This window comes from Canis lupus, chromosome 9 (assembly GCF_003254725.2).
Source record: "Canis lupus dingo isolate Sandy chromosome 9, ASM325472v2, whole genome shotgun sequence".
NCBI lineage: Eukaryota > Metazoa > Chordata > Mammalia > Carnivora > Canidae > Canis > Canis lupus.
The window spans coordinates 34995571-35012665 of record NC_064251.1 but is presented as its reverse complement, the minus strand read 5'-3'; the positions used below and the strand labels follow the sequence as shown (position 1 = coordinate 35012665).

The 17095-nt window shown below is 36.2% G+C and overlaps 1 protein-coding gene across 4 annotated transcripts in view; it reads right to left on the bottom strand.

Moving 5' to 3' along the window:
- The window catches only part of GDPD1 (glycerophosphodiester phosphodiesterase domain containing 1), a 53561-nt gene that overhangs the window by 7824 nt on the left and 28642 nt on the right, over positions 1–17095 (bottom strand). For all 4 annotated transcript variants that reach the window (XR_003133590.3, XM_049114154.1, XM_025440199.3 and 1 more), the window contains exons 3-6: positions 15098–15233; positions 12491–12536; positions 5779–5897; positions 5170–5259 (exon numbers count right to left, since the gene is read on the bottom strand). Coding sequence is in view for 3 of the 4 variants with exons in the window: in XM_049114154.1 (XP_048970111.1) it covers positions 5170–5259; positions 5779–5897; positions 12491–12536; positions 15098–15233 (391 nt within the window). In the remaining variant the exon portion in view is untranslated. The remainder of the gene's footprint in view (positions 1–5169; positions 5260–5778; positions 5898–12490; positions 12537–15097; positions 15234–17095) is intronic.

Here is a 17095-nt window from a genome sequence, read left to right as displayed (position 1 = left end):
GTCAGGTTCCATCATGGAGCCCTAAGCTGTTAATTGATGATATTTAACTTTCTCTATTTCTTACTCTCTGCTTTTACAATATCATTTCTGTCTGTTGGTAATAGTGTTTATCACTAGAGATTAAAAATACTAAACCTGATGGAACAAGATAAAAAAATAAAGATATGAAATATTCAGTAACCTTATACCCACTTAAAAATATATAACTAAAGATCAATATATATTCATATATATCCATATATAGATATATGTGTTCCTATCTATATATAGTTACACAGAATGTAATATTGATACAACTATAGATGAAATATAAACACTGTTGCAAATATGTCACCTGTCAGATATGTTATGCATCAAATATAAATAGGATTTCATAAGCTAGTCGAAGGATCTAGCCACCATTTTGGGTTTCTATTGGAAAATGTGTTCAAGATCCCAAAACCCTTAAAATGCAAGCTTCATATATATATATATATATATATATATATATATGAACTCTTTTCATTTTGTAAAACTGAAATTCTATGCTCAGTAAACAGCCCCTCATATCCCCATCTCCCTAGTTCCTCCTATATTTGTCTTTAAAATAAACAGAAATTACAGTAAATTTGATTTTTTCCATACAAAATATTAAAAATATATAATATAATTAAAGAATTATATTATATATTTAAAATAATATATTAAAAATTATAATATATTTAAAAATTAATGGGATCCCTGGGTGCTCAGCAGTTCAGCACCTGTCTTTGGCCCAGGGTGTGATCCTGGAGTCCCAGGATCGAGTCCTACATCGGGTTCCCTGCATGGACCCTGCTTCTCCCTCTGCCTATGTCTCTGCCTCTCTTTCTCTCTCTGTGTCTCTCATGAATAAATAAATAAAATCTTTAAAAAATAATAAAATAAAGATAAAAATTTCATGCCAAAAAGTAATTTATTTTAAATAGCATGTCTAAATTACCCACTTCTTTATCTAAAAAAAATTGAGTAAATAAGTTTGAGGATTTCTCTTGACCCTATGTTCACATGCCACTTTGTAATATTTTAGGCTTATTCATATACAAGTGTTTCAGCTATAACACAGTGTACAAGCCCCTGAAAAATTTAATTTCTGCAAATTCATACACTAAGAATAATAGAGCTTATGGGAAAAATAGGCTTGGGACTGAACCTCAAAACTCACACAACTTTAGACCCAGAGAACTAAAAACAATAACTGGTTCTTCTGGAAAACCATGCAAGGCTGCCCCTGGTGGGAGGGCAAAGTTTGGTATATTGGCACACCACTGACCTACAGACTGGCTGGTGCCACTCTGTATCTTCTAAATTAGAACATCTGGAAATCTTGCCATCTGCAACATGGTTGGACTGAGAGGGTGTTATGCTAAGGAAATTAGTCAGACAGAGAAAGACAAAGACCATATGATTTCTCTTATATGTGGAATTTAAAAACAAAATGAATAAACAAAAAGCAGAAACAGACCCATAAATACAAAGAATGATGGTTACCAGAGAGGAGGGGAGGGAGAGACACAGGCTTCCAGTTATGGAATGAATAGGTCATGGGGATAAAAGGCACAGCATAGGGAATATAGTCAATAGTATTGTAATGCTGTTGTATGGTTGACAGACGGTAGCTACACTTGTGCTGAGCATAGCACAATGTACAGATTTGTGGAGTCACTAATATAACATTGTGTTCAAGGAATCCCTGGGTGGCGCAGCGGTTTAGCGCCTGCCTTTGGCCCAGGGAGCGATCCTGGAGACCCAGGATCGAATCCCATATCGGGCTCCTGGTGCATGGAGCCTGCTTCTCTCTCTGCCTATGTCTCCGCCTCTCTCTCTCTCTCTGTGTGACTATCATAAATAAATAAAAATTTTAAAAAAAAACATTGTGTTCAATTATACTTGAGTAAAATAAATAGAATTTATGGAATGGGATCCAGGCATTAGTGTTTTTTTGAGACTTTTCAGGTAATTTCAACATACAGCCAAGTTTAAGAACCACTGCAGTAAGAATGAATTAAAAGTCATTCAGTGGGAATAAGTGCCATGTTTGCCCCTCTACACTGTGTGCCCCATTTTTCTTTTATATTCTTAGTTTCTAGCATTTGAGAATTAAAGGGCTAATGTAGAATTCTCATAAATCATATTTGAAGAATAAAAGATACTTGACTTAATTATATGACATGTTCATTATATGACCAACAATTATTTTTTTAAAAGATTTTATTTATTTATTCATAGACACAGAGAGAGAGAGGCAGAGACACAGGCAGAGGGAGAGGGAGAAGCAGGCTCCAGGTCTCCAGGATCACACCCCAGGCTGCAGGCGGTGCCAAACCACTCCACCACCGGGGTTGCCCTATGACCAACAATTATTATTGAGACATTTTTACTATGATGTTTGAAAATGACTGCTGGAAGTTTTGGACCTTTTAAGTTCTAAAATAACAGAAAGCCAGAGGCTTCTAGAAAAATATGTGAATCAAGGGAAAAGTTCTGCAATTCTGGGTCAAAAGTGGACCTTTTATTTTGAAACAATTAGATTCACAAAAAGTTGTAAAAACAGAGTCCCATGTACCCTTAATTTAGCTTCCCCAAATAGTAATATTTTATGTAACTCTAGAACAATATAAAAACCAAGACTTGATACTGGTATATTCCTTCCTTCCTTCCTTCCTTCCTTCCTTCCTTCCTTCCTTCCTTCCTTCCTTCCTTCCTTCCTTCCTTCCTTCCTTCCCTCCCTCCCTCCCTCTCTCCCTCCCTCCCTCCCTCCCTCCCTTCCTCCTTCCCTCCCTCCCTCCCTCCCTCCCTTCCTCCTTCCCTCCCTCCCTCCCTCCCTCCCTCCCTCCTGGGCCGGTATATCACTGTTATCACCTTATTCAGTTGTCATCACTTTTAAAATCTGTATTCATTTGTGCATGTGTTTGGTTTAGTGCAGTTTTAACAATGTATCAGTTCATGTAACCTCCACCACCATCAAGCTACAGGACAGTTCCAGCACACATAACTCTTTCCTGTTAAATCTTTGTATTTTCCTGCACTCTACCCCACCCCCCTCTCTGTCCCCTGGCAGCCACTTACCTACTCTTCATGTCTATAGAAGAATAGAATTTGAGAACATTACATAAATGGAATCATACAGTATGTAATCTATTTGTTTTGTTTTATTTTTGGTTCCTTTAAGTTTCTTTTAAATTCAGTTAATTAACATACAGTATTATATTAGTTTCAGGGATACAATATAGTGATTCCAGGATGTAACCTTTTGCGGTTAATTTTTTTCACTAAGCAAAATGTCTTTGAGGATGAGGACAGTATCAGTAGTTCATTTCCTTTCATGGCTGAATAGTATTATATCATGTGGATGTATCAGTTTATTCAGTCATCTACCCACTGAAGGGCATTTTGGTTGGTTTCCAGTATTTTGCTATTATAAATAAAGCTGCTATAAATATTAATACACAGGTTTTTATGAGCATAAGTTCGTTTCATTTTATGAACATAATTCATTTTTCTAAGATAAATGCCCAAGAGCAAGATTGCTGGTTAATATGGTAAGTGTATGTTTAGCTTGATAAGAAACTAACCAACTAATGAAGAGAGTGGCTGTACTACTTTACATTCCCACCTGCTATATAGGAGAGATCTAGCTTCTCCAGTATTTACTGTTATCACTATTTTTTATTTTAGTTTAAAAAATATTTTATTTATTCATGAGAGACACACAGAGAGAGACAGAGACATAGGCAGAGGGAGAAGCAGGTTCTCTACAGGGAGCCTGATGAGGGACTCAATCCTAGGACCCTGGAGCCAAAGCAGATGCTCAACCACTGAGCCACCCAGGCGCCAGCTATTTTTTTTTTTTAACTTTTAAAAGTATTTGAATGATGTAAAAAAACAAAAACAAAAACAAAAACCCAAAACCGCTAGCAGGTTGTGAGGCATCCTATTACAGTCACTTTTAATGACATGTGAAAATACCATTAGACAACTATGATTAGTTTTAGAAAAGTCAGCCCTAAATTCTTAGCAATCTGAAGCCATTCATCCCAATGATTACTGTTTTCTCCTTTGGTACACAAGCTACCTTGGAATCTCAAAGAGCCTGTGGCATATAAATAAAACTTACTTGCTTTTTTTTTTTTTTTAAGATTTTATTTATTTATTCATGACAGAGAGAGAGGCAGAGACACAGGCAGAGGGAAAAGCAGGCTCCATGCAGGGAGCCCGATGCGAGACCTGATCCCAGGACTCCAGGATCACGCCCTGGGCCAAAGGCAGGCGCCAAACCGCTAAGCCACCCAGGGATGCCCAAAACTTACTTGCTTTAAGGTACTTTGATGTACTAGTTAATGTACAACTCTACTTTTAATTATAATGGTGCCAATTCTAGATCTATGTTTTTGCCTTCTTTGATAGGAAAGGTAGACCTTCCCAAAAGAAATCTTGTATTTTGAATTGCTACTTGTGTTGCAGTATTTATTCTGCACTATCACTTGTATTCTGAAAGCGTCTTCAATGCTTAAGGTTTTTTAACATTTTAAATTTCATATTCTCCTAGCTATATCTGCTATAGTATATAAGTATAGATGCTATATTTAGAATACCTATAGTATATAGCAAAACTTGCTTATAGAGGTATAGCATAGCATGTCAAAATATATCAAATTAACTTTTTATAGATATATTTTCTTCAAACAGAAAAATTTCAGATGGCCATACTTTTATATACCACCTGATAATTAGGATCCCGGATTAATTTGATTAGTTCTTCCTGGGAGGTAGGGAACCAAGAAGCTTCAACTAAAGAAGTGAAGGACTGAATACTTTCCTCAATTCAAAATTACACAAATAATTTCAATAACCTAACAAAAAGAACAGATATAAAAAGACAAGAATCATATTTTGTTTCATAATGTACATAATAAAATGTTGGCAAACAACTAACATTAGCATGTAAAAATAAGAATTCTATGAGCCAGCCCAAGTATATTATTTCTATTAAATCCATTACCTCTATCAGTAAACCTCTGGTTAGGTGCTTCTACCATCTGTCTTTGTATCAAGGCTTTGAAATAAGAATTTTTAAAAGTTATTACTGTGATAACATTTATAGATACACAACAGCAAGAAAGATCATTCTGTGTCATTTCTGAAGCTTACCTCTCTGTAGCACTTTTCTACAATTTCATAACTGGCATTACCCCAAACCGTTATGTGTTCTCGTCTGTACTGCTTCACCAACTCTGAAACCTACGTGTGAAAATGCAAAAGTTTATGTATGTGCACATTTGTAAATCCACTTACATTACTTCAGTTTAAAAATGGATTACCACTGACTTTCTGCCAGTAAATAGTATAAACTTTGGGAAGAACCAATATGTGAATTCAGATTAGTTATAAAACATAAGCAATTACTTATATTTTGCCATTCTATGATTTATCTAATAGAATATGACTGCCCAGTCACTTGATGTAAGCTAACTACAAATGAAACAAGTGAATTTGAAGAGGCTAATTGTATCGATGCCATAACAATTGGTTCACAGGAGCTCACTTTCTATCCACGATTGAGACAAGACAACTTACTCTGAAAATAGGCTTTTCTGTAAGTAGAGTGATCTCTTCTACCAGGGCATTATTTAAGACAATACTGATCCTTAGAGTATCACATTTCCTTGAACATTATCAATCTATGAAGTCACCTACTCTGGCCTTATTTAGTTTGTGAAATCTGACACAGCACACCCAGAAGAGGCACTGCCTGCCTACCTTCTTTATCAGCACGTTGTTGTTGACCTTGATATCGATGTTAATAGGAGTGTTAGGAAAGGCCTCGAAAACTTCCTTCAGTAATGGAATTCGGTTATCTTTTCCTTCACACTGGCATGCTGAGGAAGCAAGATTTTTGAAGGTATTTTTAAAAGATAACTTTTACTTTTTTGATGATCAGGGAGAAAAAAATTGATAAAGTTATTGTTTTCACAATAGTATGTATTCATATAGGACATTAGCAAAATTAAGAAAAGTATAAAGAAAAGGAAATTCATCTAAAATCCAACAACTTAGATTTAACCATTGTGACCATTTAGTATACTTGCTCTACTCTTTTCCTAGGCATAATTTAGTAGTTAGAATATAGTGTACCTACAGACCTTAACCTGATCTTTTTACATAAGTAAAAAATAAATGTTGCATGTTAAAACACTTAGAATTTAGAATTATGGGGATGCCTGGGTGGCTCAGTGGTTGAGCGTCTGCCTTTGGTGCAGGGCATGATCCCAGAGTCCTGGGATTGAGTCCCACTTCGAGCTTCCTGCATGGAGCCTGCTTCTCCCTCTGCCTAGGTCTCTGCCTCCCTCTCTCTCTCTCTCTCTCTCTCTCTCTCTCTCTCTGTGTGTGTGTGTCTCTCATGAATAAACAAATAAAATCTTTAAAAAAAACTTATTATATAATTATTATTTTAAATGGTTTTAAAATGCTCCATTGAGTAGCTATGCAACAACTTCATTATTTTAATTTAACCATTCCCCCGAAAGGTAACAGAGTTTGCCATTCCACAGTATGCCACTTTGGCATAAGGATTATTTTGAACTGAAGGCAACTGAGATGAGGCAGATATAAGAAAAGTGTTCTGTCCTTTTCCATCTGCCTAGAAACAAGACTTAAATTCATACGAAACGTATCACTGACAATTTAGATCTACAGATAGTACCACAGAACTCTGCACAACAAAGTACTGACTAGCCTTTATTTTCCATTATTCACCCATCTACTTAAGTTCCCACAATTTGCCACCCTAGAAACTCAAAATCCTTTTTTTTGCCCCACCCCCTCAAAATCCTTTTTATTTGTCTTGTTACTTCTCTGAAAATGTATTGGATTTTCTTTGTTTGTTAAGATGCTAGATAAACTCAAGTTCTCACCAGCCTTTGAGTTACTCATCCTTGAGTTTCTCCAATGACACATATAAATTAATAAACTTCTGTTTGTTTTTCTCTTGGTAGTCTCTCTTTTGTTACAGATCCTTCCTGAGAACCAGGAGGTAGAAGGAAAAAAACAATAACCCTATACTCTACTAGTTGATACTGGTTGTTTGGAAAGTTTTGCTATGATATCACCATTGAAATTTTTGGAGATTGAGAATATATATGTTCAGGCAAGGGAAATACATGCTAATTCAGGAGTGTGTTAAAGAATTGTATCAATACAGCTACTCAAAGAAAACTTTTTTTATTCTTTTCCTAGGCAAAATTTAGTAGAAATTAGAGTCATAAAAAAATTAGATGAGGACTTTTCATCATTTTTTACCTTTCCTGAGGGTTAATTTTTTATTTTTCCTAATCTCTTTTGCCTTGAATCATTTACATAGTATGCTGTACACACTGCATAAGTATCATAAAATTCTCTCTCCCATCTGAAACTTCAATCCCACTACTATGTGAATAAAAAATAGTAAAAGATCCCTTATTTCATCTTTATTATACAAAGTGTATCAACACAGTAAATTAAAGCCATGTTAAAAAATATTTATAATACAGACTTATATGTAAAGACAGCATATAAATGAGAAAAGAAAAAAAAAGGAAAAAAGTATTACTGTTTTGTCTGTTCTGTGTTCCATTCCTATTGCCTTTTTACTGCTTCTTGTAACTCGGATGGAGCTCTGGATCATTTTGACTGACTCTCAATCATTTGGCTCTGTCTCCTTGGCCACAGCACATGGACCATAACACTGTGAACATGAGGAGAGGTCTCCTGAAATCTTCAGCTGAATGGATGGTGTACTTTGATGTTGTCAGATGTTGTTTATGTGTAGAAGGTGTGTCTGAGAACAGAGCTAACATAAATGAAACTGGACCAAGAAAAAGAGATAGAGACTAATTACGGTGTAAGCAACTGAAATTAGTCATGTCTGAAGACCTAGAATCTCTAGACTTTTTTGTTAGAAGAACCAAATTCTTTTTTTTTTTTTAAGAACCAAAGTATCTAAAAAAATTTTTTTAACTATCTTGAGATGGATTTCTAGCACTTATAACTGAGTTTAGACTTATTGTAGACTACTGAATTGAACAGTAAAAATTATGTAAATATCTAAAAATTTAACTTGTTTTTACCCATCCAGCACTCTTTCTTCCCTTGGAAGACTGCATCTCCCTTATTTTACATTGTTCTGACTGGGTTCTCAAAAACAGGACCCATTTCCCCTTTATTCTCATGGGGAGGTATATGCCCTAGGTCTGGCCCATTATAATAGCCCATCTCTTTGTCCACAGGGAATAGCTCAAGGATGGACACATGACCCATGCTGGGCCAATCAGTGTCTTTATCTAGAACTTTCCCTTGAAGCTTAAAGGGAAGATTGCTTTTTTTTTTTTTTTTTTTTCTTTTTTTTTACCTTTGGGTCAATGTGCAGGCAGGATATGAATGAGTTGTCAGTGATCATGTTCCCTGCCATAAGGACAAAATCCATCTACACTGGAAGAGGGTAAGACCCAAAAGAAGCAGAACTATGGAATGAATAAAAAAGAGTCCCTTTTGTGCCCCTGGATCTAATAATGTTTAACCACAGATCCACCACTATTATAGACAGTTCATGATAAAATAAATCTGTTGTGGTTTTTTTTCCTCTTAAGCTAGTATAAACTAGTTTCTGTTACAATCTAAAAAGTCTGAACATGATATTCTAGTTCTGCACAGTTTAATATGGTAGCCACTAGCCACATAGAGCTATTAAAATTCAAATTAAATAAGACTAAAAATTCAGTCCCTGAGTTGGACGAGGCACATTTTCTAAGTGTTCAACAGTCACATGTGGTTATTGGCTATTGTAACTGACAGTGCAAATACAGAACATTTCTAGCACTACACTTCATTTAAACAGTGCTATTTTAGTTAAGTAAAAAAAATTGTTAGCTTGTTAAGTGTGGAAAAAATAATTTGGCAGTCAAAAGAATTGCTACAGACAAAGAATTACTCACACTCAGGTAAAATGTTTGCAAAAATCAACTTAGAAAAAAGTCAAACAGATAAAACTAACTTTGGAGCATTATACAATAAGGATAATACTGCATCTAATAGTGGGACAAACAAGGAAATTAAAGTTATACTAATAACTAAGAAAAAAAGCATGCTAAAGTAATGTGAAGATATTTACATTAGATGCCTCAGCCAGCATAGAATATAGAAAATCAGTTGAGGAAAGAAGTTTGTCCCCAGTATTGTTCTGGGCAGAAGTTAACCACCTGTGAAATACTACAAAAACGGAAATAGGAAAACAAGAGTGACAGGCAAGGAGTATGCCAGAGGATGTGTTAGGTAATAGAATGAGTGAAGTTACCTCTATAAATGTGCTAGAACTTGAAAACTGATCATTCTGATCAACTTTAGATTATCAGATTATGTATTTTCCATTTAAAGGCTACTTTTAAGTAAGCAGGATAGATAATAACCCTTTGGTTAATAAATTTTTATATTATTTCTTTATATTTATTTTTTAATGTAGCTTGTGGCACATCAAAGCACCTTAAAAAAAAACAATTATTTCAGTAAAATTATGAACCATAAAGCAAGAAGGGGCAGCCCCGGTGGCTCAGCGGTTTAGCGCAGCCTTCAGCCCAGGGTATGATCCTGGAGTCCTGGGACTGAGTCCCACATTGGGTTCCCAGCATGGAGCCTGCTTCTCCCTCTGCCTGTGTCTCTGCCTCTCTGTGTGTGTGTGTCTCTCATGAATAAATAAAAAGCAAGAGGGCTAAAATCTGTATTCCCCTGAAAGTTGGTAGTCTGTCTTTCTCTAGCATTTAAAGAAAAGTAAGCATGAGTTCTGAGCAGGGGAATTGGACACCCCCCCCCCAAAAAAAAAGAAAGGAACAACTATGGGCCTAATCTGAGTCAAGTTTTTATAGTACTATATATTAGCCTATAAACTTCACATTTAAGGTAAACTTCACATTTGAGGCAGAGTCTCAAGTTAATTGTGATATAAACTGAACACAGTGGCACCTAGGTGGCTCAGTGGTTGACCGTCTGCCTTTGGCTCTGGTTGTAATCTCGCTGTCCTGGTATGGAGTCCTGCATCAGGCTCCCTATAGAAGTCTGCTTCTCCCTCTGCCTATGTCTCTGCCTTTCCCTCTGTGTCTCTCCTGAATAAATAAATAAAATCTTAAAAAACAAACAAACAAACAAAAAACACCTATGGGCAGCCCCTGTGGTGCAGCGGTTTAGCGCCGCCTGCAGCCCAGGGTGCGATCCTGGAGACCCCGGATCAAGTCCCACATAAGGTTCCCTGCATGGAGCCTGCTTCTTCCTCTGCCTGTGTCTCTGCCTCTCTCTCTCTGTCTCTCATGAATAAATAAATAAAATATTAAAAAAAAAACCTGAATGCAATATGAACAAAAATTATTTTTCTAGGTGTCTGAAACTTGAGAGTACATGGCATTGCTGTTAAGGCATTTGGAGAGGCTTGTTAGGGGTGCCTGGATAGCTCAGTCGGGAGAGCATGAGACTCTTGATCCCAGGGTCATGACTTCTAGTCCCATGTTGGGCATGGATCCTACTTAATTAAAAAAAAGAGAGAGAGACTCTTTAGATGGAGAGGCAGTAAGGTACAGCTGAACATTGGCCTGGTTAGAAGGAGACCTAGTTTCAAGTCCTAGCTCTGTCATTTATTTGTTGTATGACCTTAATCAAGTTAATTTACATCTGGGTGTAAAATGGGTGGTTCAGTGGGTTAGTGTCTGCCTTCAGCTTAGGTCACAATCTGAGGGTCTTGGGATCAAGCCCTGTGTTGGGCTCCCTGCACAGCAGGGAATCTGCTTCTTCCTTCCCTCTGCCCTTCCCCACTGCTTGTGCTCTGTCTTGTGTATACACTCTATTTCTCTCTCTCAAATAAATAAATAAAATCTTTTTAAAAGAAAGTTAATTTACATCCCTAGGCCTCAGTTTCCTTATCTAAAACACAAGGAGATATGGAATTACATGGCCTCAAAGGTCACTGCCTATTCAAAAGTTTTATGGCTTTATGACAAAGGTATATAAATAAAAACTTAAAAAAAAAAAAAAAAAGGGTGACCCCTGGGTGGCTCAGTGGTTGGGTGTCTGCCTTCGGCTCAGGTCTTGATCCCAGGATCTGGGATCAAGTCCCGCATCGAACTCCCTGTGAGGAGCCTGCTTCTCCCTCTGCCTATGTCTCTGCCTCTCTCTCAGTCTGTGTCTCTCATGAATAAATAAATAAAAATAAAAGAAATTAAATAAATTTTTAAAAAAGAAAGGAAGGTATAAACCTTAGAAAAAAATGAAAACATTTTATTCCTCCAAGGATCTTTTATTTTTTTGTGAGGCTTTGGCTTTGCTCTACAAGAGGAAAAATTAAACAAGAACAACAACAAAAAAATAAAACCCCCAAAGAACAACAACAACAAAAAACCCTTCACTTATGAAATGAAATATTTTTAATCTTCACAAATCTGCAATTGACACAAATATTATAATAGCTTGGCAAATATAATCCTGTTAATCATAAAAAATGAAAAAAATGTTTCTGCAAACCAATACAGCTTAATGATACTTACCTGGAAAGTAAAATCAAGAAAACTTCAGATCTAAACATCCTTTAGAAATAGCTAATTTAAACAATTTTCTGATTTTTATTTGGCTTTCTTAAGTCTTCCAGTCAAGGAGAAATTATATTGGCCGATTTTAAGTCTAGTTCACAGAGCAGTTACAGTTCTTTAGATCCTTGACATTTAACTAAGGTTTTAACTATATGCAAACCATACCACATCAAGGACCACACCATGTAGCATCTTGTAGTTCTACTGGGCTACGTTTGGATGATTCAAAACATGAGGCTGAATTGTGATTGTGGGACCCTATACTGGCTCAGCAACCTTTATCACCATGTTCCATTGTAACAAAGCTAACAAATGGGGCCAAGGAACACGTTCCTTTGTGAGAAATATTCCCTCAAAAGGGAGAAAACTGCTATGCTAGTGATTAAAAAGTGACAATGACCAGGAAATGGGTGGTTCATCTGAGTAACAGAATTCTCTCTAATAATTTAAGATAGGGAACAGTGAAATGATATAAACTCACGTGTTATAGAATCAGTAAGGATCTGAAAGGTGTCCTTCTAATGTCTTTTCATTTATTTTACTTATGATGGATTTTACTACAAGTTATAGTAATCTTCTAGAATTTGAAGCTTTAGAAATGCAAAGTAGCCCCAATAATGTCTAGGTTTCTTGTAATTAGTATTTAGGCTTAAATTAACTGTACATAAATTTAAATAGAATGAGCCAGTTAAATCTCTAGCCTTCATCTCAGGGTCAAGATTTCAGATTTGTAGGTCTGCGAGAGTAAGTATTGAGGGCAGTACTTTTAGCTGGAACTTCCTATCACATAAAAACACACATGTATATCTAATTCTCAGTGTAAATGAATACACTTTAATGTAAATGTATAAGCTGCAAATGGGAAATATTACCTCTTTGAAATGTGACATCCAGTTTGCCAAGGTAAGGTGGAAGTTCCTTTAAAAGATATGATTGAAAAAAGTTAACTCCCCAAAATTTAAAAGCATTTTAGTGTCTTACAGTAAGACAAAGATATGCTTCTTCAAAAAACAAAAGAATAAAAACATTAACTATGATTACCTATGTTTGCATAGGGCACTCTTTGGCAGAACATCCCAAACAGCAAATTAATTATATAACTACTTTCACATCTTACAAGAAAAAAAAATTTGCACTAATATGGACCTTTCTAATAATAATATATAAATACTTCCATAGACAAGCATCAAGAATAGACAATTTCTAAAAATGACTAACAATCATCCAGAAAAAAATCTTTAAACTCACAAATAATCAAATAAATGCTAACTAAAATTTAAATTTAGGGAATTTTTGTTTTAATACCCAATAATGGTAAGGGTATGGCAAAATGGGAATTCCTCAAATATCACATTTTAGAATTAAAAAAAATTTTACTATATTTTATTTTTTAATAATCTCTGTGAGCAACATGGGGCTTGAACTCATAACCCTGAGATCAAGAGTCACATGCTAAAAAAAATAAAATAAAATAAAATAAAAAAATGAAAAGAGTCACATGTTCTACCTACTGAGCCAGCCAGATGCCCCAGAGTTTTAGAACTCTTAAACACTTTTAGAAAGCAAGCTGGCAATTACAACTTTCAATGTATATTAAGATGCTATCATACTCCTAATCTTTTACCAAATAATTTCCCTGATGGGGGTTTACTTAGGGAAATAATTTTAAAAACAGAGATAACTTGCTTGCTTTGGTTACATATATATACTAAACTATGAGATAACCTTATTAGATACTTTTAATAAATATATTTATATGCGTGTCTTCATAAATATATGCTTATATCTTTTTTTTTATTTATGATAGGCACACAGTGAGAGAGAGAGGCAGAGACACAGGCAGAGGGAGAAGCAGGCTCCATGCACCGGGAGCCCGACGTGGGATTTGATCCCGGGTCTCCAGGATCGCGCCCTGGGCCAAAGGCAGGCGCCAAACCGCTGCGCCACCCAGGGATCCATATGCTTATATCTTTTAAAAACTCTATATAAGGGATGCCCGGGGGTGGGGATGCCAGGGGGGCAATGCCTGGGGGGGATCCCTGGGTGGCTCCGCGGTTTAGCGCCTGCCTTTGGCCCAGGGCGTGATCCTGGAGTCCCGGGATCGAGTACCCCATCTGGCTTCCTGCATGGAGCCTGCTTCTCCGTCTGCCTGTGTCTCTGCCTCTCTCTCTTGTGTGTTTCTCGTGAATAAATAAATAAAATCTTTAAAAAAGAAAAGAAAAGAAAAATAAGCATGGAATCTGAAAAGGCTAAATCTCATACAATTCCAACTATAGACATTCTGGAAAAAGTAAAAGCGTGGAGAAAATAAAAAGATCAGTGGTTGCCAGGGGCTGGAGGGCAGCAAGGATGAAAAGGCAGAACACGGAGGGTTTTTAGGCAGTGAACCTATTATGCACAACACTATGACAGCTGATACCTCATTATACATTTTTTTTCATCATTATACATTAAAAACAACATGCCATTATATGTTCAAGCCCATAGAATGTACAACATTAAGAATAAATTCTAATATCAGCTATGGATTTTGAGGTGATAATGATGTGTCAATATAGGTTCACAGATTTTATCAAATGCACCCCTCAGGTGCAGGATGTTGGTGGGGGAGGGGGCGGCTGTACCTGTGGAGGGTCAGAAGCTATGTGGAACTCTATACTTTCTGCTCAACTTTGCTATGACCTAGTAACCACTCTAAAAGTTGAAGTCTATTAAAAAAATTAAAAGCAGGGGCACCTGGGTGGCTCAGTTGGTCAAGGGTCTGATGCATGGTTTCAGCACAGGTCATGATCTCAGGGTCCTGGGATCAAGCCCCACATTGGGCTCTACAGGGAGTCTCCTTGAGGATTTTCTCTCTCTCTCCCTTTCTGCTCTCTCACTGTCTCTTGCATGCTCTCTCTCTTGTATGCTCTCTCTCACTGTCTCTCTCAAAAATAAATAAATCTTTAAAAAAAAAAAAAGCATGGAAAAATGTGTATCATGCCATAATGTTAAAGTGTTCAAAAACAATATATATATAATATCGAGTAGGATCACAACTATGCAAAAAACATACAGGGTACACATAAAGATAGAATTCTGTTAACATAGCTTTTCTTTAGGTGGTAAAGTAAAGCATTATTTTCCATCCATTTACCAGTCTTTACTATAATGGCATGTAAACTACTAAAATCAGGTTTCCTATACTTAAAGACTAAAATTAATTCATATATTTAATCTGAATCAAATAAATTGTAGCATACATCAAACAGGAAGCAAGTTGAACTCCAGTCATTTTATATTTGAAGACTTTGGTAATTTTGTTAAAATATTTATAAAAGTAAGTCTCCAAAGATGTATCCACAGATTTCTGTAGTGAGTATAAATCCTCACTGAAAGTTAGAATAGTTTTTAAAATTTTCTTTGGCATTCATTATTTTTAAAAATCTTATAGGCCCAAATATGTACTAGATATTAGTTTATTATACATTTTTACTTACACAGTACTTTAGATCAGAGATGTTTACATTGACCCCAGTTGATCTCTTTAGATTCTCATCATGTGACACTACAACTTGTTCATCTTTTGTGATATGGCAGTCCAGTTCCAGCATATCAGTTCCAATTGTAACTGCACTGAAGAAATGCAAGAAGAATAATGACATTCTGAAAGTTAAGTAAACTTAATTTACATTATATGCGTTAAATGTAAAAATCAGGAGTTACAAATAGCAAAAAATCTCATAACACTGATACTTCTCTATACTGTCATCTATTATAATATATTGATGTGAAAATATTCTAAACAGAATAAGAGAATCATGTTGCCCCTTTCCATAACCAGCTATCCATATTTCTGTCAACCCAATATAATAGAAAAAATACTGGATCAGAATTTAAAAAAGGTCTGGATACCAATTCCCACTTTGCTATGAACTTACTGTGTAACTATGGGCAAGTAAATGTCTTTCTCTAGGCCCACATTTTCACATCTAAAAAATGGTAGGATTAAAGAACAAGAAAATGGTGCCAATCTTTGTCACTTTAATTCAACATAGGATTAGAAATTCCAGCCAGAGCAGTTAAGCAAGAAAAAAAGGGAGCTGGGAATCCAAATTGGAAAAGAAGAAGTAAAATTATCTCTGTTCACAGATGACATGATCTTGTATGTAGAAATCTTAAAGACTCTACCCACAAATAAAACTGCAAGAACTGGGATCCCTGGGTGGCTCAGCGGTTTGGCGCCTGCCTTTGGCTCAGGGCGCGATCCTGGAGACCCGGGATCAAGTCCCACGTCAGGCTCCCGGTGCATGGAGCCTGCTTCTCCCTCTGCCTGTGTCTCTGCCTCTCTCTCTCTGTGTGACTATCATAAATAAATAAAAATAAAAAAAAAACCTGCAAGAACTAATAAACTCACTAAAGCAGCAGAATATAAAAAATCAACACAGAGGGGCACCTGGATGGCTCAGTTGGCTGAGCTGGGTTCATGGTTTCGGGGTCCTGGGTTCAAGCCCTGAATTGGACTACCTGTTCAGTGGGGAGTCTGCTTCTCCCTGTCTCTCTACCCTGCTTGTGCTCTTTCTTTCTCAAATAAAATCTTAAAAAAGTCAACACACATAAATCAGTTACAATTCTATATATTACCAATGAATGATGTAAAAAGGGAAATAATAAAATCATAAAACAATCCACTTATAATAGCATCAAAAAGAATAAAAAATTGGGTGCCTGTATGGTTCAGTCAGTCAAGTGTCTGACTTTTGATTTTGGTTCAGGTCATGATCCCAGGGTGGTGAGATCAAGCTTCCTCTGCCCCTCCCCTCCCTAAAACAAAAACAAAAACAAAAACAAAATAACTTAGGAATTAACTTAGCCAAGGAAGTAACAAACCTGTACAATGAAAACTATAGAACATTGATGAAAGAAATTAAAGGAGACATACATAAATGGTCCCATGTTCATGGCTTACAACACTTAATATTATTAAGCTACACTGATCTACACATTCAATGCAATTCTTATCAAAATCCCAATGATTTTGCAAAATGTTTTTTACAAAAATAGAAAATTCCATCCTAGGAATGTCTGGGTGGCTCAGCGGTTGAGCATCTGCCTTTGGCTCAGGGTGTGATCCCAGGGTCCTGGGATCGAGTCCCACATTGGGCTCCCTGTGAGGAGCCTGCTTCTCCCTCTGCCTGTGTCTCTGCCTCTCTCTCTCTCCCTCTCTGTGTCTCTCATGAATAAATAAATAAAATCTTTAAAAATAAATAAATAACTAAATAAGAAAAGAAAAAGAAAATTCCATCCTAAAATGCCTGAAGGGCAGTTGGCTGGCTCATTCAGAAGACCATGTGACTTGAATTTGGGTTTGTGAGTTTGAGCCCCATATTGGGTATAGAGATTACTAAAAAAAAAAAAAAAACTATAAAATGTATGTGAAATCTTAAGGAAACCCGAAGAGTCAAAACAATCTTGAAAAAGAACAACTAAGTAGGAAG